This window comes from Lagenorhynchus albirostris, chromosome 7 (genome assembly GCF_949774975.1).
Source record: "Lagenorhynchus albirostris chromosome 7, mLagAlb1.1, whole genome shotgun sequence".
Taxonomy (NCBI): Eukaryota; Metazoa; Chordata; class Mammalia; order Artiodactyla; family Delphinidae; genus Lagenorhynchus; species Lagenorhynchus albirostris.
Genome location: NC_083101.1, coordinates 74,983,161 through 75,005,337, shown reverse-complemented (window position 1 = coordinate 75,005,337; position 22,177 = coordinate 74,983,161). Strand labels below are relative to the sequence as shown.

The window sequence follows — 22,177 nt, the reverse complement described above, 5'->3', positions numbered from 1 at the left end:
AGCTAGTGACTCCTCTGGCTGCAAGGCTCCCAAGTCAGCAGACCTACTGATTTTAGAGGTGAAAAAGTAGCAGATAGTAAATAAAATTAGAGAGGAGGGGCAAAAATAAACACCAAGGTACTTTTGCTGGAAGGTAGGATTCTTTCCTTTCTAGCACTTGGGGTCCTTCTGAGGCAAGTTAAATATCCCAGTACCTTCGAGCATTCAGTACCTTCAAGTGTTCCTTATGTGTCATAGTTTCAGTCTTGTTATCATTCTGTTCATTCTACTCTTAGCCCAGTTCTTCTGGACTAAGAGTTCATTCTACTCTTACTCCAGTTCTTCTTCATTCCTTTTAAAGTATGATGCCAAGAAACAGGATTCCAAGCAGACTATCACTTCTCATAGTCCATATATTCATCTTTTGTTAATGTAATCTACGATTCCAGCTGTTCTGGAGGCTGTATCACATGAATTCACATTGAGCAGTTATCTAAACCCCCTCTAACATTTTCACATATTTTAGTAAAATACAGCACTTTCTCCTCCCCCATTCCTGCTTCAATTTTAATTAGTTTTGGAGTCCTATTAAACTTCATCTTTTTACATTCAGGCTCTCTCTCACCTACTTTTCACACATCACTATAGCAGTAAGTGATAAACTAATATATCAAATATTGCTAAACTGGTATGCTAAAATGAGTACATATAAGTTTAATGTTTTAAACTAACTTTTAGCTTCAAGCTTCACCCAATTTATCAATTATACATTCAACAAAATGTTTTAAATTTTGGCAGGAAAGTTTCTTTACAGCTATGCAGACAAGGTCTGATTATTCTATCTACTAGAGGCATTTAAAATATATACAATAAAAATTCTCTAAATATGTAAAAGTTAAATTATTGCCTAAAGCCTCACCATTTCTAAAGAAAATAAAAAGGACTATGAAGAAGTTTGTTTCAACAGAGTAATGTCCATAAAATCAGATGGTATAATGAGTAATCCTTGGCATGTATACTAAACACAATGTAAGTTCTTAATTATTTCCTAAAGCAGTGGTTATCAAACTTTAGCATGCATCGGAATCATCAGGAGGGTTTGTTGAAACACAATTTGCTAAGCCCTATTCCCAAGGTTTCATGTTTAGTAGGTCTGGGGTAGAGTCCAAGAAGTTTTATTTCTAACAAGTTTCAGATGGTGCTGAAGTGCCTGGTCTGAAGATAATACCACCATACTAATAAATAGTTTAACCAATCCCCAAATTGAACAATAAGCAATGATTCATTCTTCTTCATTGTATGTATATTGAGAAGCTACAAAACAGCAATGTAAAGATGCCATTTGAAACTCAGATACCAGCTGATAAACTGAATATATTATCTTGTACATCCTGGGGAAAATACTTTCCAAATATGTTTTGGGAAAATCTCCAGGAAAGTTATTAAAGTTTCAGTTTATAAATTAATAGCATTACATATGGTCACCTTATCTTTGATAAAGGAGGCAAGAATATACAATAGAGAAAAGAAAGCCTCTTCAGTAAGCGGTGCTGGGAAAACTGGATAGCTACATGTAAAAGAATGAAATTAGAACACTCCTTAACACCACACACAAAAATAAACTCAAAATGGATTAAAGATCTAAATATAAGGCCAGACACTATAAAACTCTTAGAGGAAAACATAGGCAGAACACTCTATGATATAGATCACAGCAAGATCCTTTTTGACCCACCTCCTAGAGAAATGGAAATAAAAACAAAAATAAACAAATGGGACCTAATGAAACTTAAAAGCTTTTGCACAGCAAAGGAAACCATAAACAAGACGAAAAGACAACCCTCAGAACGGGAGAAAATATTTGCAAATGAAGCAACTGACAAAGGATTAATCTCTAAAATTTAAGCAGCTTATGCAGCTCAATATCAAAAAAACAAACAACCCAATACAAAAATGGGCAGAAGACCTAAACAGACATTTCTCCAAAGAAGATACACAGATTGCCAACAAACAAATGAAAGGATGCTCAATATCATTAATCATTAGAGAAAGGCAAATCAAAACTACAATGTGATATCATCTCACACCGGTCAGAATGGCCATCATCAAAAAATCTACAAACAATAAATGCTGGAGAGGGTGTGGAGAAAAGGGAACCCTCATACACTGTTGGTGGGAATGTAAATTGATACAGCCACTATGGAGAACAGTATGGAGGTTCCTTAAAAAACTAAAAATAGAACTACCATATGACCCAGCAATCCCACTACTGGGCATATACCCTGAGAAAACCATAATTCAAAAAGAGTCATGTACCAAAATGTTCATTGCAGCTCTATTTACAATAGCCAGGACATGGAAGCAACTTAAGTGTCCATCAACAGATGAATGGATAAAGAAGATGTGGCACATATATACAATGGAATATTACTCAGCCATAAAAAGAAACAAAATTGAGTTATTTGTAGTGAGGTGGATGGACCTAGAATCTGTCATACAGAGTGAAGTAAGTCAGAAAGAGAAAAACAAATACCGTATGCTAATACATATATGGAATCTAAAAAAAAACGGTCACGAAGAACCTAGGGGCAAGATGGGAATAAAGACAGAGACCTACTAGAGAATGGACTTGAGGACACGGGGAGGGGGAAGGGTAAGCTGGGACAAAGTGAGAGAGTGGTAGTGTATATATGGACATATATACACTACCAAATGTAAAATAGACAGCTAGTGGGAAGTAGCCGCATAGCACAGGGAGATCAGCTCAGTGCTTTGTGACCACCTAGAGGGGTGGGATAGGGAGGATGGGAGGGAGGGAGACGCAAGAGGGAAGAGATATGGGGATAAATGTATATGTATAAGGGATTTACTTTGTTATAAAGCAGAAACTAACACACCATTGTAAAGCAATTATACTCCAATAAAAATGTTTTTAAAAAAAGCAGATTTCTAATCAGAAACAATGTAAGTGAGAAGACAGTGGATCAACATCTCTGAAGTATTAAAAGATAACATCTGTCAACCTTGACTATACCCAGCAAAAATATCCTTTGAAAATGAAGGCAAATAGGCATTCTCAGACATACAAAAGCTGAAAGCATTCATCACCAGCAGACCATAACTACAAGAAATGTTCAAAGTCCTTCAAGCAGAAAGAGAAAGATCTCAGATGGAAATCTGGAATCTACATTAAGGACTGAAGAACAGCAGAAATGGGTAAATAGTAAGATTTTGCTCCTTATTAGTAATCGTTTAAAAATATAATTGACTGTCAAAAATAATAGCTATGCAAAATGGATATCTCAGAAATAACTAAATTTCCTTGTCAATTGCATTATTATGAACTTTCATCAAATCTTTAACCGTGGTCATTTTAAAGTCTTTTGTCATTTACAAACAGTTCTGGGTGTACTCGGATGCTTTTGCAGAAATGTTCCTATAAAAGAGTTTCATCTTCAAGGAATTCATGGAAAAGACTCTGAGACATGCAGGTTTCTGGTAGCTGACTGTACTGCTGAACTGAATGAATAAGCATTTTCAGAAAGATCAAGATGAAAAAAAAACTAATGACATGGGACTGAGTGAACTGATGAGGATGATTATAATTTTTTGATTTTCTGTTTGAATTAAAAAAAAAATCCCACAAGGACTCAAGAGGCAAAAAATATACAAACCAATTTTCACTGCAAAGTAAAGGAGCTGTTGTTACAATGGAGGATTACTGGACTGAATGTCAATATTATGACATAGTATGAGTGTGTTTTGTGTTCAGTAATTGCAATCATTGTTGCTTTTGTTGTGGTCAACCATTTACAATGCTTGGTGTCAGTTTATCTCTTGTAAAAATAAAATACAGTGTATGTGTGTGAAAAAAAATAGCTATGTAGTTATTACCTTATAAAATACGTAAAAGGAAAGTGTGTGATGACAATACCACAAAGACCAGGAAGGGAGAAGTAGAAGCATGCCATTGTCAAGGTTCTTATACTATACATAATGAGGTATAACATGAAGGTAGACTGTGATAAGTTAAAGATATACACAATATCCTAAAGCAACCACTAAAATAACAAAACAAAGAATTATAACTGAAAGACCAATAAAGAAGATAAAATGGAATCATTAAAAATAATTAATCCAAGTCAGACAAAGAAGAATGAATAAATAAACTGTGGTTTATCTTCACAGTGGAATACTACTCAGCAATGAACAGGAGCAAACTGGTGACATGTGCAAATATATGGATAAATCTTAAAATAATTATGCTGAGTGAAGGACCAGAGAAAAATGTGTACATAGTTATGATTCTGTTTATATAAAATTCTAGAAAATGTAAATTAATCAACAGTGACAGAAACAAGATCATCGGTTACTTGAGGATGGGAGAGTGAAGCAGGTAGGAGTGGGAGGGAGAGGCTGCAAAAGGGTATTAGGAGATTTTGGGGATCGTTGAGTATGTTTACTCTCTTGATTGTGGTGATGGTTTCACAGGTGGATGCATATGTCAAAACTTATCAAATTATGTACTTTAAATATGTTTACTGTATTGTATGTCAATTAAACCTTTGTAAAGCTGTTTTAAAAAAACTAAAAAAAATTAATTAATAGCATTAATAATAACAGCCAATAACTAACATTTATGTGCAATTTTTAAATTGCATGCTATTCTGAGTCATAGACACACACACACACACACACACACACACACACACACACACACACACACACACGTTCCATTCATCTAATCTTCACAGTAACCCTAAAAGGAAGGTAGGTACTGTTATTATTGCCACTTTAAAGATGAGGAAACTAAGGTACAGCAAGGTCAAGTAGCACGTCTGAGATCAGCCAGTAAAACAGCACAGCTCAGATTTGAATCCTAGCATGCGGGTTGCAGAACCCGTGCCCTAAAACAAAACTATTCTGTCTTTATAAATTCTATTTTACCTGACATAACCAGAGAATAAAAGCTTCTAACCTGGGCCTTGGAACTATGAGTAGGAAGAAGTATCCTACAGACAAACCAAAGAAAAGGGTTGTATTTTATGTTTTTACTACCCTTGAAAGCAGCATTTAAATTATAGAGTAAATTGCAATGAATTCATTTGACGTTTAGGGCAGTAATCCAATGATCCTGTAGCATTTTATGCATACTTCTATTATGATACATATTTATCACATTGTAGCTGTTAGATATTTAGATGTCTGTGATATGCTGTATTGATAACCACATGATATTCCGTTTTATCAATCTTTGGGAAGATACTGTACTCTAAAATTGAAGGAATAATTTGTAGTGAGCAATAATGCCTAAAAATCCTCCTTGGAGAGAAATGTGACTATACTTTGTAAACTGTGTTCCTTAAGCCTTGTCTGAGCACGCAGATGTCCAGAAAATTAGCTCCACCTCGTGGATCATGGTAGTACTACAAATTCAGGCCTTTGAGAACAGTGAACTGTCAGAGAAGTAATTAGCACTGGTGAGGATGCACTTCACATACTGCTGCTGGATGTATAAACTGGTACAACCATTTCTGGAAAGAAATTTTCAAAAATAATCAAAATTGTATACATAAGTAACTTTCTATTCAAAATTTCACTTCTAGAAATTTAGCCTATAGAAATATACAAATTAACAAACATATATGTATCAAGGTTATTTAGTGCAGCATTGTTCTTGGTAGTGAAAAATTAGAAACAACCTAATGTCAATGTGGATACAGCTAATACTATTTAACAAGAATATCAACATGACTACAGCTAATAGTTTTTGTAAGTACTTAAATATGTGCCAGGGACCATTCTTAGTCTGGCTTTAAAGCCCTGACATTGGCTACTATGCAATACTTCTTAGAATGAAGTATATACATCCTCATATGGAAGAGTGTTCATTATATACAGTTAAATGAAAAGACTCAAGCTCAGAAGAACTGTATCACTCAATTAAATATATATACATTAAATATATATATATATGCTGTGTATAGAAAAAAGTCTAAAAGGCTATACATATCAAACTGTAAACAATGATTACCTCTGAAGAATGGGATGCGTATGAGGAGAAAGGAGATGATTTTTACTTTATACACTTTTGTATTGCTTGAATTTTCCACATTAAGTACACACCAGGTTTGTACATAAAAAGTACACAATTAAAAAAAATAAGTTAATTGGAGTCTTTAAAATAACTTTAACTACTTTAAGGAAAATTTTTTAAAACTAGTAAGGGGTAACCTCCTAGATGCTGACTGATAATTTGCACAGTTAATGACGATACATGAGAATGGTCATTTGAGGCAACACACACACACACACACACACACACACACACACACCCATAAAATGAAGTACATTCAAGGTGATTAAAACGCTTCAGAAATTCTGGGTAAGTTTATAACTGGTAATTTTTTGACAAAGATGGTAGGTTGAACATGCACATCTAACCCTAACCTGCCCCACCCCCCAAACTCCACTAAAATTATAGTAAAAAGAATTTTTAAAGGTCAAACTCCCAGCAATGAGGAAAATAGGAGAGGAAACAATAGTAATAAAATTTTGGAAGCTGGAAGCAGATGGACAAATGGTAACTAATTTAGCAGACCTGAGAAAGTCTAAACCTAAGCTGCACTGGGTAAAGATGAGAATTAACCAGATTTCAAAAGGCTCAGGAGTTCTGCATAGACAATCACTTATTTTGTGTTCCTACACCATGAAAGGTTTTGTCGTGTCTTAAAATAGTAACACTGCTCTTTTTAGAATTTAACGGAATATAGTGAAGAGTACAGTAGAGGCCTGAGTTAAGTGGACCAATAAACACCATTTACTTTGAGGGACCTTCAATATGAAATATACAAAAATTAATTTGTGGTGAGAATAAATTTTCTTAGTCAACAATTACCTTATCAAAAACTAACTACTCAACCATATGTTAGAAGTAAATCTTTAGGTAAAAGAATAATAAAAATAATATCCTATGTTGAATGAGAATATAGGCTACTATTAGCTTGTTGCCTTCACCTAGATCTACAACGCCTTTTCCATTACTTTCCCTTTCTCATACAGAAGCAGCATTTTAAAAAGCAACAATTAAGTAAATATTTAATGGTTGGCACTTCAGCTTGAGAAAGGAGAAATCAGGATGGATTCCAGGAGAAATCAGGCTTTTCTGAAAAGTAGCATGGCATCTGCCAATAGTGCTCTGCTTTAATAATGATGCAGATTGTAGCCGAATTCTGACCATATAACAACTTTCAATAGAGCTATTTCTCACTGCTTCTAGTTAGCAAAAATAGTAACAATTCCTTTCCTGCTAAAATATAGGATAGTACACATATTTAAACCTAAGTATTTTTTAGAACCCATATAACAAAGTTACCTGATCCAGCAATAAAGTAAAACTACTGTAGGGGTGAAGTCTAACAAATACTTAACATAATAGGATTAAATCCCCCAGCAGTTTAAAAAAGTAATGACATCTTATTATAATGAAAATTCTCTGTTATCAGGTTATTTCTCCTTTAAAAATTACTTACAAAGACTAAATAAAGATTTGAGAGCAAAGAAGCCCATCTAGAATTGGTCAAAAGTGTAAGTGTATTATGAGGATTTTTTCTGCATTATCCAGATTGTCACAGAAACTGATAACTCAACATCTAGGAATAATGAAGATTTTTGTAGAATAGCCAAATAACTGTTAATTGATTTTATTAAGTTAACTTTGAGACAATGTAACTTTTAGCAAATTGTAACTTTAAGGACTTAAAAAGTGCAAAAATATGATGAACTTGAAGAAGCTGTTGGATTACAGGACCACCATTAATATCTAGCAGAGAACATAACTGTACCTAAACCAGTATCAAATGATGCCTTTAAATTTAGAATGAATTATGCAAACCTTTTAAAAGTTTATTTGAAAACTGAAGGGTTGGAGCAAGTACTAACAAAGTCAGACATGTACAAACACATTTACAGTTTAAGTGTTATGTTAACCAGAACCCCTACAAGGCAAAAGGTGGCCTAGCTGGATTACACACAGGTGCCATAAATGGAAGAAACCAGGTAACATCTAAGAAATTAATAAAATGGCCAGAAGGAATAAAGCTGGGGGCAGAGATAAGTATGGACCAGAAAGTCAAAATAACTTGATAATCCTCCACATCTTAAGGAGCAGATTATCCACAATCTTGAGTCAAGGGACTGCTGAGAATGCAGATGTAGATAAGAATCCACCTCTTTACTGGAAATCATAAATCGAAGGTAGGAATCCTCTAAAAAGTAATAAAACTGTTGCTAACTAATCAAGCTCTCTCTGTAGATAAGAGTGCATTTGTATATCTTAAGAACTAGAGGGCCCAAAGAAGTGACTAGAGCCCAACTCTCACCTTTAATTCATTCTACAAATCCTTCCCTTCTAAAATACAGGACTGGGAATTCCCTGGCTGTCCAGCTGTTAGGACTCCATGCTCTCACTGCTGAGGGCCAGGGTTCAGTCCCTGGATGGGGAACTAAAAATCCCACAAGCTGCACGGTGCAGCCCAAAAAAATAATAATTATTTAAAAATATATAAATAAAATACAGGACTGTTTAATTCATTCCACAAAGACTTATTGAATGTTTATTTTCCCAGGCATTGTGTTGATGAAAGAGGTTACCAAAGTGAACAAGACACAGTCCCTGTCCTGGAGGATGTAGAGCTTAAGGGAAAAGACAAACACCTAAGTAGAAAGTGGTAAAGTAATGTGGTCAATACATTTATGCCGTGTGTTCTGATAACAGAGGGGATCACTCACTTAGCCCAGCCCAGAAATAGGTCAGGGAGAGAAATTAGGGTTACTATGTTGGATATGAAAGGATACCTGAGCTAGATCTTAAAAAATGAGAAGTTAGTAAAGTAAGTAACAGAGAAAAGAACATTCAAGAAAAGGGAACAAATAATAGGAGCAAAGGATTGAGCATGAAACAATCCTTTGATGTATGATAAGAGGGTGAGGTGTGAGGTACCACTGGTAGATTATTATTATTATTCTTAGAATGTAAGGATAGAGATGCTGAGGGGTAGGAGAGGAGGCTGACAATGTACAGGTCAGATTATGGAGGGACTAGAATGCCACACAAAGATTCTTAAACTTTATCTTGTAGGTCACGGGGAACCACTGTTAAGTGGAGAATGATACAGAATCACATTTCACATAAGTCACTCTGGCAACACTGTGGTGGATGAATCTGACAGGGAGCAAGATTGGAGGTCGGGGACCAGTTAGTAGACTACTGAAATAGTTCAGGAAAGAAATAATGAGGTCCTGAACTAACAAGTGACCTTCTAATAAAAACCCCAATAATCCAGGATGATCAAAGTGTAGTAGAACAAAAAACTAATGCATTGATATATATGTGAACATACAATACATAATATTTATATATCACATATATTTTTATATGTACATATATATATGCTTTTTTGCTACTATTACATTACATTATAGATTGTGCCTTTCTACATTAATCAAAAAGGACAGGTAATTCCCTGGTGGTCCAGTGGTTAGGGCTCCTCACTTCCACTGCAGGAGGAACCGATTCGATCCCTGGTCTGGGAACTGAGAGCCCGCAAGCTGTGGTGCGGCCAGAAAAAAAAAAAAAAAGGACAAAGAATTTACGAAAACAAAAAGGAAAAGGGAAGCTACAATTCAAAGCATTCTATTTATCGTAGAACTAGCAATTAATAATAAATTGTTTAAAAACACAGACCTACTAGAGAATGGACTTGAGGATATGGGGAGGGGGAAGGGTAAGCTGTGACAAAGCGAGAGAGTGGCATGGACATATATACACTACCAAACGTAAAATAGATAGCTAGTGGGAAGCAGCTGCATAGCACAGGGAGATCAGCTTGGTGCTCTGTGACCACCTAGAGGGGTGGGATAGGGAGGGTGGGAGGGAGGGAGACGCAAAAGGGAAGAGATATGGCAACATATGTATAAGTATTACTGATTCACTTTGTTATAAAGCAGAAACTAACACACCATTGTAAAGCAATTATACTCCAATAAAGATGTAAAAATAAAATAAAATAAATTGTTACCCCCAAATGAGTTATTTTACTGGAAAAATAAATAGAATTCTGCTAGAAATTTAAATTTAGAAGGAGGAATATTATTTAAAATGTATCCCATAAAGCATCTGAAATCAAGAACATTATCAGATTTCTCAGAATAATTTATTAACAAAGAAAATCTATATACTAGATCTACATAAATTAAAAGCAATAAAATAATTTAATAAAGAAAACAACATGACCTTAGTAACAATTTATTGTGAACCTACCTTGCCATGTGTACCACTTACTATTTGTAAATCTTAGTGAGGTAGGACCACTATATTCATTTTGCAGATGAGAAAATGAAAGCTCAGATAAGTTTACTTACCTAATAACCAGGACTTAAAGTTTGTCTGATTTTAGATGTCTTGTTTACATGTAGCCACATGTAAATAAGACTGTAAGCATTTCACAAGAATATTTTTATTTCACAAATACAGCACTTCATATCAGAAAGCCAAGATTAGGTTTGGGCAATAGAGCTAACACTGGGGTCAAAGAGAACTTGATTTATATCTAGACTTTACCCCTTACTAGCTGTGAGAATTTGAGTTAACTTCTCTGAGTTTCAACAAGCATAAAAGAGGTTAGAAGCCTTCAAAGTGTTCCTGCAAAGATCACAAAGTAACCAGTCCAGGTAAGTAATCAATTAATAGTAGCTAATGCTATTATTCATAAATCAATAAAATGTATAAATAAAACTAATACACTGCATTAAAATTGAAATAAAAAATTAATTTAGGAAAAGAACACCCTTTTCCTCTGCTATGAATGTTTCTTTAGCCATAACAGGCATATTATTTACAATAGAATACCTAACTCATAAGAATATATAGTCAACTCTTGATAATCCAATAGCATATTAACTGGCTTGCAGTTAATCTGTAATTAAAGTGCCATAGTAACCCAGCTTTTCCTCCCTTGTTAGAGACAAGTCGGTTAGGAACCTGTGATGCCCAAACTCTTCCCTCAACCACACATACACTGTAGCTCCCAAATCCCCACCACAGCATTTCCACCCGAAGTGCTCTGGTCCCTGACTTGGCACTTCAAATCCCACTGCTGGGGAAAGCTGAGAGAGGACTGGAATAATCAGTACTTGCCACCACATTAGTGGGTCCCCTAGCGAATAATTCTTCCTACATTTTTTGTGATATCTGTGATGTGATCCTCACTCCCCTGTAACTCTACCACTTACGCCAGTTAATAGCTGACAATATTGAAGAAGTATAACTTAGAAATCTGGGAGCAACTTTAAACCATTTTACTTGATTAAAAAAAAAAAATTTCTTGGGCTTCCCTGGTGGCGCAGTGGTTGAGAGTTCGCCTGCCGATGCAGGGGACACGGGTTCGTGCCCTGGTCCGGGAGGATCCCACATGCCACAGAGCAGCTGGGCCCGTGAGCCATGGCCGCTGAGCCTGCGCGTCCAGAGCCTGTGCTCAGCAACGGGAGAGGCCGCAACAGTGAGAGGCCCGCGTACGGCAAAAAAAAAAAAAAAAAAAAAAAAAAATTTCTTGCTGTATAGCACAGGGAACTCTACTTCACTTCGCTGTACAGTAGAAACTAACACAACATTGTAAAACAACTACATCCCAATTAACAAAAAAATTTGTTTGCAAAACAAAATAAATTCTTGCCATTATATAACCATTTTAAGTTATATAAGTTTTTAGTTGGCTTAAATAGTTCAACACTAACTATAATATTTAGTTACTATTAAAATATTTAGTTACTATTAAAATTCAATACTAACTATAACATTTAAAATATTACTTAAATGATTCAATACTAACTATAATATTTAGTTACTACTACTAAATATTTTAATAGTTTAGTATTTTAATAGTTAAACTTAGTGATATCACAAAGAATTAAATAATAAACCCCAGGTAAACAGTCCCTGAGGCCCAAGTTAATACTGTATAAATACTGCTATGTATCTATATTATACTTCATAAAAATATTTAAAAAATTACCTTGGTGTTCTTCTAAATCCATGTCAAGTTGTCTAATTTCTTCATTAAGCTGATTTATTTTTTCTTTTATATCTGTTAACCTGTTGAAAATATTATTTAATGAATTTATGGCAGACAATTTAGATATTCAGTAAAAACATTTAGTGACGATGTTATGAAATCTTACATCTTTTTGAATCTGCAGAAACAATATCAATAAATAATATGCTTTATTCTGAGGACAATACTATAAATTTGAGAGAAAAATCTTTTTTCATGATTCGCATTTAGAGTACAAAGTGTGTTCTGAGAATGCTGGCTTGCCTGACTTCAACAGTAGACCCTTCCCTGCCAGCCATCTTTTGAGCTTTACTTGTGATATTAAGAAAATAAAAAATCTTTAGCAACCTTCTTTTTGTAGGTTTATATAAACTAAACTAAGTTAGCAAGTTTGTCTTAAAAGTTAGAAAATAAGAGAAAATTTACCATTGAGAGAAGATTATATGGGTTAAAATTTTAACAAAAGCAGTTGTACTTATTACAAAGCTATAGTAATCAAGACAGTATGATACTGGAATAAGGATAGACATATCCTTTTAAGGATAGACAATGGAATAGAATTGTGAGTCTAGGAATAAGACCCTGTATCTATATACAACTGATTTTTGACAAAGGTGCCAAAACAATTAAACAGAGAAAGAACATTAAATAATATTTCTTAAAAGAATATTTCAACAAATGGTGCTGGAATAACTGGATATACACAAGCAAAAGAATAAAACTGGACTCCTACCTCATACCATACACAAAAGTTAACTAAAAGTGGGTCATAGATCTAAACATAAGAACTAAACTATAAAACACAAATAAAAAAACATAAGCATAAATCTTCAAGAAATTGAACTAGGCATTGGTTTCTTACATATGACACCAGAAGCACAGATGACAAAAGAAAAAAATAAATAAACCAGATATAATCAAAATTTAAAACTACTGGGACTTCCCTGGTGGCACAGTGGTTAAGAATCCGCCTGCCAATGCAGAGGATACAGGTTTGACCCCTGGTCTGGGAAGATCCCACATGCCGCAGAACAAATAAGCCTGTGCACCACAACTACTGAGCCTGCACTCTAGAGCCCATGAGCCACAACTACTGAAGCCTGTACACCTAGAGCCCATGCTCCGCAACAAGAGAAGTCACTGCAATGAGGAGCCCGGGCACCGCAACAAAGAGTAGCCCCCGCTCGCTGCAACTACAGAAAGCCCGTGCACAGCAATGAAGACTCAATGCAGCCAAAAATAAATAAATAAAATAAATAAATTTATTTAAAAAATAAAGTCTTAAAAAAAATTTTAAACTTTTGTGCTTCAAAGGACACCATAAAGAAAGTGAAAAGAAAACCCAAATAATGGAAGAAAACTTTTGCAAATCATTTATCTGATAAGAGACTTTATTTAGAATATATAAAGAGCTCTTACAATTCAATAATAAAACAATAAATAACCCAATTTAAAAATGGGCAAAAACACAGGGAGATCAGCTTGGTGCTTTGCGATGACCTAGAGGGGTGGAATAAGGAGGGTGGGAGGGAGGCTCCAGAGGGAGGGGATGTGGGGATATATGTATGCATATGGCTGATTCACTTTTTTGTACAACAGAAACTAACACACTATTGTGAAGCAATTATACTCCAATAATGATCTATAAAAAATAAATAAATTTTAAAAATGGGCAGAGAATGTGAATAGACATTTCTCCAAAGAATATATATATATGACCAATAAGTACAGGAAAAAGAGTTTAAGATCATTCATTAATCATCAGGAAAATGCAAATCAATGATACCACTTCACACCTACTAAGGTGGCTACACAGTAATCAAAAATGACAGATAATAACAAGTGTTGGTGAGGTCATGGAGAAACTGGAACACTTATACACTGCTGGTGAAAATGTAAAATGGTGCAGCTGCATTGGAAAATAGTCTGGCACCTCCTCAAAAAGTTAAATATAGAGTTACCGTATGAACCAGCACTCCTAGGTAAATTCCACTCCTAGGTAAATACCCAAGAGAAGTGAAAATATATATGTCCACACACAAAAACATGTACACGATTGTTCATACCAGCATGATCCATCACAGCCAAAAAATAGAAACAATCCAAATGTCCATCAATTAATGAATGGATAAATAAATACAGTATAACCACACAAATGGGATATTATTTGGCAATAAAAAGAAATGAAATACTGATACATGCTACAACACAGATGAACCCTGAAAACATTATGCTAAGTGTAAGAATCCAGCCACATAGGACCATATATTGTATGCTTTCATTTATATGAAATGTCCAGAACAGGCCAATCTACACAGACATAAGGTACAGTGGTTGCTTAGGGCTGGGAATGGGGGATGAGAGGTGTGATGGTTAAGGGATATGGGTTTCTATTGGGGTGACTGAACTGTTCTGAAATTGACTGAGGTGGTGGTTGCACAACTCTGTGAATATAATAAAAAACTCTGAATTGTACACTTTAAATATGTGAATTGTACAGTATGTATTATATCACAATAAAGCTGTTTTTAAAAAGCAATTATACTATGTAATGGCTCTTAACTAAACATTCAAAGAATTATTTAAAGCTATAAATAAAACTGAAAGCTGCATCAATACTGTCAGTGTGAATCACAGAAAAAATGACTGTAACAATATGCACCTCTTACACATTTAGAATGCAATTTAAAAGATGAGAAATGAATGTAAAATGTCCTAGTGTAAAAGTACTTACTGTCGCTCCATGCTGGCTATTTCCTGATTATCTTCTTTAACCTATAAAGGCATGAAGAGAAAACAGAATTTAAAGAATTACTCATTGTTAGGCTATCTTAAAGAGATTTTCCTTCTAGGGTGTGTACTAAAATATCAAATCTAGTCGCTTTAAACTTATTTCTTGAAATTCAGCCTTTGAAGTTAAAAGGAACATCATTAGGGAACTATTCACAGATTTTTCTTTCCTCCTCAAAGGAAGAGTGGTGACTGATAAATATCCATACCTATCCACGTGGCACCAAGAAGTTAACACATCTTCAGGCCTGGATCAATTTACATAAATATCTAGGATTTTTGAGCCTGTCTCCCCCGCCCTGCTCCCCCTGCTCCCCACCCCCAACCCATGCACACGGCAGGGCTGCCAGATTTAGCAATCCTAGTTACATCTGAATTTCAGAAAAACAATGAATAACTTTTGTGGTATGTATTTGGAATACACTTATTGTCCTTACGTGTATACTTATTCTAAAAGATTATTCACTGCTTATCTGAAATTCAAATTTAACTAGTCATTCTGTATTCTATCTAGAAATTCTATACCAAGATCACACTCTTCGTCCCCTGCCTTCAATGATCTCTTTCCAAGGAACTTCAGAGATTCTAGATTTTGATACCTTTCTAGAATGATTCTAACACTTAAATAGCTCCTGAGTTGATCCCTAAGCCTCCTACAAACCCACTGGATTCAATCTAAGACCACAAAGGAGTCCCATTTGTAGGTTCCTGACTAGAGGTGCTCCCAAATATATAGGCTCCTAAGGGCTGTATGTTTAGGGTGTCTCAGGATAAACAATAGGATAAATTAAAGCCAGTCTTGGGATAGTAAGAAAGCTACTGAACACATCTGACATAACACGGTGACATACTGTGATTTCACAGGACATTTTAATTCCATTCACTTCATGGTGGCACTGATAGAAATAACCACACAAAGTTGTCAGCCTTGGGGCACTTCATTTTCTAAATATGAGGCCCAAAACAAATAATGGAATACATCTTCAATAAGATTAATTATTTACTGATCAATAAGAAGAGTTTCAAGTTTTTCTTATAAGGATCCAAAACATGAAAAAATGACCAAAATATGCATGAAGACCATATAAAATTAGGATTTAAGCAAAAAAAAAAAAGTTTATTTGAGAAATGACTTTTACCTAGATCTTCTTAGTCAAGCAGTTCATATTAATTTAGATGGAGTTCACTTTTCACTGTTTTTTAAGAAAATAAACTTATTAGTTTTCTGTTCAATTCATATGCCTTAAATAAAACAGACTGATACATTTACCAAATCCTGACATATTAAAATACATATGTTTGTTTTTCCTACCTGCTTAAGTAATCTCTCTCTCTCTTCCATTGGGGATCCCATGCTTTTGTCTTCCGCAATCATTTGATCTCGATGGGACTCCAACTCATAAAGTTTTTCATGCAACAATACAGCCTCCTGTTTTACCTGGGAGTGTGCTATTTCCTGAAGAGAATTAAAATAATTTTAGTATTTTATCAAAAACTATTCAAATAGTTTTCAGTTTATAAGACTAAGGACAAATTTAAACTACCAGCATCTTTAAATAGAGATATCAAGAACCTAGAGTACTCAATAATGCTACAAAGTACGTTTCTAAACATTGAAGAATAAAAATAAATCCCTACATACTTTCATAAGCAATTTTCAGTCTAAGGTTCACAAGAAGGTGGTAGCTTTAGTTTATTTTCTAAATATAAGACCTAAACAAAGATAAAGACATCTCTACTAATGGGAAGATAATAAAGAAAATTTAACGATGTATGTATAACTTTAACCACAAAACCCAATCCAAAGTCCAAGGAACTGATCGCTAGAGGGAAGATATTTTCCCCTGAATAGATCATATATATGCTTTCCTACAAGTTTATGGGTTGAACTATATCCCCCAAAAATGTATGCTGAAGTCCTAATCTCCAGCACCTGTGAACATGACCTAATTTGAAATGGAGTCTGTGCAGATTTAATCAAGTTAAGATTATCTTGAGGTCATTAAAGTGGACCTTAATCCAGTATTAACTGCTCTTTATTAGAAGAGAAGAGATAAAAAGCAGAGACACCTGAGGAGAATGCCATTTGATGATACAGGCAAAGAATGGAGTGATGTAGCTACAAGTCAAGGAACAAATGCCAAGGATCGACAGCTAGCACCAGAAGCTAGGAAGAGGCAAGGAAGGATTCCACCTAGTGTCCCAAAAGAAGCAAGTCTTTGATTTTAGACTTTTAGCCTCCAGAACTACAAGAAATTTCTGTTGTTTTATGTCACCCAGTTTGTGATACTTTATTACAGCAGCACTAGGAAACTAAGACACGAGTAGTAAAATTATCATGTATTCACCACTGTTCTACTGTTCACAAAGAGAAAATAAGGGATGTGATAATTTTAAAAGATAACCAAAAGAGCTAGGGATGTTGGTGGTAGTGGTGATGATGATGATGAAAATGACATTTGAAGCTGTTATTTATTGAGCACGTATTCTGTGCCAGGCACTATACTTCATATTTTTTATATACTATCTCTAACACTCAAAGCAACTCTGTAAGATAGTACTATCATCTCTGTTTTACAGATGAGAAAACTGATGATCTGATATCTAAATAATTTTTCTAAGTTAACAAAAATAAAAGTTAATCATGAAAAAAAAGTTAATGATATCTGAAAACAGGCTGACAGTATGAACAAGATTTTTAAGAGGGGAGACCTCCTCCTTTTTGAAAGCAAAAGAGAAGGAATCTTAAAAACAGGAAAAAGTGAACAAGAGGAAATGTTTGAAAGTCCATAGGCAAAGGGTTATATACACAGCTTAAGTAATGTATTAGCTTCAGGTGAAAAGGCATGATAATAAAATACCGATAGAAAAAATGCAGACATTTTGATGTATCCCTTTTCATAGTACCTCCCCCGTCTCTTTTGCTTAACCACCTATAGACATGTTCATCATTGCATCTTGATAAAACCACTCCTGAAGACTCAAGCTCTTGTTGATCTTTCACCTGATTTTTTTCACACTCCTATGAACTGAATCAGCAATACTTAGCACAGTAGGGAGCATACAGCAGATATGCAATAAACACTACTTGATTGATATTTGACATAATGTTATCTTGAAGAACAAATCTTCCCCCCCCAAAAAGACCCACAAAGGAATCCAGCTAAAGTTAAACAGAATTAGGATCTACATTTTCTTCATTTGAGAATACTGTAAGTTTTTTTAAATTCATGTAATTTTAGGCATACATGTACTAATGCCAAAGTAGAGTGGCATCAATAGAAACACTAATTCCAAGGTTATACCCTACACCTCTTCCTGTGGAAACTAAATCTGCCAATGAAATAAGACCTAACTCTCTCCTACACACCCTAAAAAAAGATAGTGAGGAATTCTGAAAGCTGGCTGTATTAATACTATATAAATGCAGTCCTTATTCCTTGAAGCATATTTTTATTACCATAGAGATCAAAGAAAATAAAAATACTGTGTACCCACATGTATACAACTGGATATAGAAAATCATCTTAATATTTTTAAGCAAACTAGTTTTTTCAATAGCAAATTTCCAAAAGAATGATTACAAAATATTCATGGTTTATTTCTTTTGCAAGCTAGGTGAAAGCAATCATGTCAATTTACAATTGTTACTAATCCTATCATCGTTATAGCTACCTGAATACATAGGAAATCAAGAAAGGCAGGCAAGATTTGATGTACAGACAGTGGGAAGGTAGTTTGCAGAAAAAGAATGCATTGGCCAACAAATATATAAAGAGATACTCAACTTTTTGTATAAATAAATGAAAATTAAAACAAGATACTAATTTTAAACTATTAAACTAGTAAAAATGGAAAAGGTGGATGGATAACGCAGCTGTTAATGAGTACGGGGGAAATAGGCACTCTCATACATTGAGATTAGGAGTAGAAAATGGAACTTTTTTGGAAGGCAATTTGGCAATGTTACAACGTTTTAGAAGTTTGTACCTTCTGACCCAATGCAAGAAATTTATCTTAAGATACACTCGTAGTAACTTTGCATAAAATGTGTTTTCACTACAGCATTGTTTTATAATCTCAAAAAACTATCAATATAAACAATCTAGTCATCTACAAGGCTGTGCTATATATAGTCATACAATGTAATACAATGCAGTAATTTCAAAAAATGAGAAAGATATCTTAAGAGCTGACATGAATAGACATTCAAGAGAGAATGTTAGGTTAAAAAAAAAAAGCTGCAGACAGCATATCCAGTGTACATCCCACTTAAGGTTTTTCTCAACAGTAAAATGAAGGTAGGATTATAGGATTGCTGTGAAGATAAAATGACAATGCTGGTGACATATGTAAAGAGCTCAAAAAAAGCACATAGTAATCACTCAATAAATGTGAGAGCAGTTCTGTCTGGAAAGAGGGAAAATAAATAGGCATTTTTACTTTCATCTTATTCAATTTTTTAATAGAAAACATGTTTTGTGACTTTAAAAACGCTTTAAATAAATAATAAAACAAATGCAAGCTTTTACATCTTTAAAGTAATGAACTGACTTCTCCATCTTCACTTGTCTTTAGTCTCTTGCTTGTATGTTTTTTTTTTTAACATCTTTATTGGCGTATAATTGCTTTACAATGTTGTGTTAGTTTCTGCTATATAGCAAAGTGAATAAGCTATACGTATATATATATCCCCATATCCCCTCCCTCTTGCGTCTCCCTCCCACTCTCCCTATCCCACCCGTCTAGGTGGTCGCAAAGCACCGAGCTGATCTCCCTGTGCTATGTGGCTGCTTCCCACTAGCTATCTATTTTACATTTGGTAGTGTATGTATGTCAGTGTTACTCTCTCACTTCGTCCCAGCTTACCCTTCCCCCTCCTTGTGTCCTCAAGTCCATTCTCTAGTCTGCGTCTTTATTCCTGTCCTGCCCCTAGGTTCATCAGAACCATTTTTTTTTTTTAGATTCCATATATATGTGTTAGCATATGGTATTTGTTTTTCTCTTTCTGACTTACTTCACTCTGTATGACAGGCTCTAGGTCCATCCACCTCACTACAAATAAATCAATTTCATTTCTTTTTATGGCTGAGCAACATTCTATTGTATATATATGCCACATCTTCTTTATCCATTTGTCTGTCAATGGACACTTAGGTTGCTTCCATGACCTGGCTATTGTAAATAGTGCTACAATGAATATTGTGGTACATGACTCTTTTTGAATTATGGTTTTCTCAGGGTATGTGCCCAGTAGTGGGATTGCTGGGTCAGATGGTAGTTCTATTTTTATTTTTTTAAGGAACCTCCATACTGTTCTCCATAGTGGCTGTTATCAATTTACATTCCCACCAACAGTGCAAGAGGGTGTCTTTTTCTCCACACCCTCTCCAGCATTTACTGTTTGTAGGTTTTTTGATGATGGCCATTCTGACCGGTGTGAGGTGATACCTCATTGCAGTTTTGATTTGCATTTCTCTAATGATTAGTGATGTTGAGCATCCTTTCATGTGTTTGTCGGCAATCTGTATATCTTCTTTGGAGAAATGTCTATTTAGGTCTTCTGCCCATTTTTGGATTGGGTTGTTTGTTTTATTGATATTGAGGTGCATGAGCTGCTTGTATAGTTTGGAGATTAATCCTTTGTCAGTTGCTTCGTTTGCAAATATTTTCTCCCATTCTGAGGGTTGTCTTTTCTTCTTGTTTATCGTTTCCTTTGCTGTGCAAAAGCTTTTAAGTTGCATTAGGTCCCACTTGTTTATTTTGGGGTTTTTTTTCCATTTCTCTAGGAGGTGGGTCAAAAAGGATTTTGCTGTGATTTATGTCACAGAGTGCTCTGCCTATGTTTTCCTCTAACAGTTTTATAGTGTCTGGCCTTACATTTAGGTCTTTAATCCATTTTGAGTTTATCTTTGTGTATGGTGTTAGGAAGTGTTCTAACTTCATTCTTTTACATGTTGCTGTCCAGTTTTCCCAGCAGCACTTATTGAAGAGGCTTTCTTTTCTCCATTGTATATTCTTGCCTCCTTTATCAAAGATAAGGTGACCATATGTGCGTGGATTTATCTCTGGGCTTTCTATCCTGTTCCATTGATCTATATTTCTGCTTTTGTGCCAGTACCATACTGTCTTGATTACTGTAGCTTTGTAGTATAGTCTGAAGTCAGGGAGCCTGATTCCTCCAGCTCTGTTTTTCTTTCTCAAGATTGCTTTGGCTATTCGGGGTCTTTTGTGTTTCCATACATTGTGAAATTTTTTGTTCTAGTTCTGTGAAAACTGCCATTGGTAGTTTTAAATTACCATTAGATTTTGTGTGCCTCAGCAAGGCAGAATGATTTTTGTACAGGGTAGGTACTCAATAACTGAATCTGCTTTCTTACTAAACTAAGATATTTGCAGTCCTGAATAGGAAAAAAAATTATTACATTTCTATTAGTAAACTACTAAATAAATATGTACCTGAATGAGTTCCATTAATATATTTAACTGAATTTTCTTTTGTAGCTGAGTAATATGAAAACTTTTACTTGATTTTTACTTACAGATTCCAAGCTCTCTTTTTTCATGTTCAGTGAATCTAGTTGTTGCTGAAGTGTATCTAATTCCTAAGAAGAAGGAAAAAAATCAAATATATAGGCAAATTACATTAAGAATAATTTCCTTCTCAACATTTTAAATACAGATGTGACAAAGTAAATTTTGTAAATGTTTTCAACCCATATCTTAAAATCTGACTAGAATTTATTAACATTCATTATTTCTATTTTTGCCAATTTATTTCATTATTACTAAAAACCTTGCCAAGATCAACCTTTTAAAATACTTATGAGCTTTTTAAAGGGAGCCAGAACTTTTCACAGTGAATCATCACTGTATTCTGAGAATATCAAATATCAGAATACTTCAAATTAATGATGATACTGTTTAAAGTTATAATTTTTATTTGTCTTTTTAACCATGTTTCCATATCTTTTGCCTATTTTCTTTTAAGGCCAAGACCTGTAGCCATTTATATGGCTCACTCTTAGGGATAAGTCCCTTGAACTGTTTATAGTTGACCCCTGAATAAGACACGTTTGAGTTGCATGAGTCCAATGACATGTGGATTTTTTTCAAGAAATACGTACTACAGTACTACTCAATCCATGGATGGTTTAATCCGTGGATGTGGAACCTTCGATACTGAGGGTCAACTATAAATTATACACAGACTTAAACTGCACAGGGGTCAGTGTGCCTAACACCCAAGGTGTTCAAGGGCCAACCAGACCCATTCAAACACCCCTGTGTGATATTAG

At 34.7% G+C, this 22,177-nt stretch overlaps 1 protein-coding gene across 6 annotated transcripts in view; it reads right to left on the bottom strand.

The window, feature by feature from the left end:
- The window catches only part of IFT74 (intraflagellar transport 74), a 78,137-nt gene that overhangs the window by 21,797 nt on the left and 34,163 nt on the right, over positions 1-22,177 (bottom strand). For all 6 annotated transcript variants that reach the window (XM_060153516.1, XM_060153520.1, XM_060153519.1 and 3 more), the window contains 4 exons: positions 21,422-21,484; positions 16,192-16,335; positions 14,824-14,864; positions 12,051-12,130 (listed from right to left, as the gene is read on the bottom strand). In XM_060153516.1, the coding sequence (XP_060009499.1) occupies positions 12,051-12,130; positions 14,824-14,864; positions 16,192-16,335; positions 21,422-21,484 (328 nt within the window). The remainder of the gene's footprint in view (positions 1-12,050; positions 12,131-14,823; positions 14,865-16,191; positions 16,336-21,421; positions 21,485-22,177) is intronic.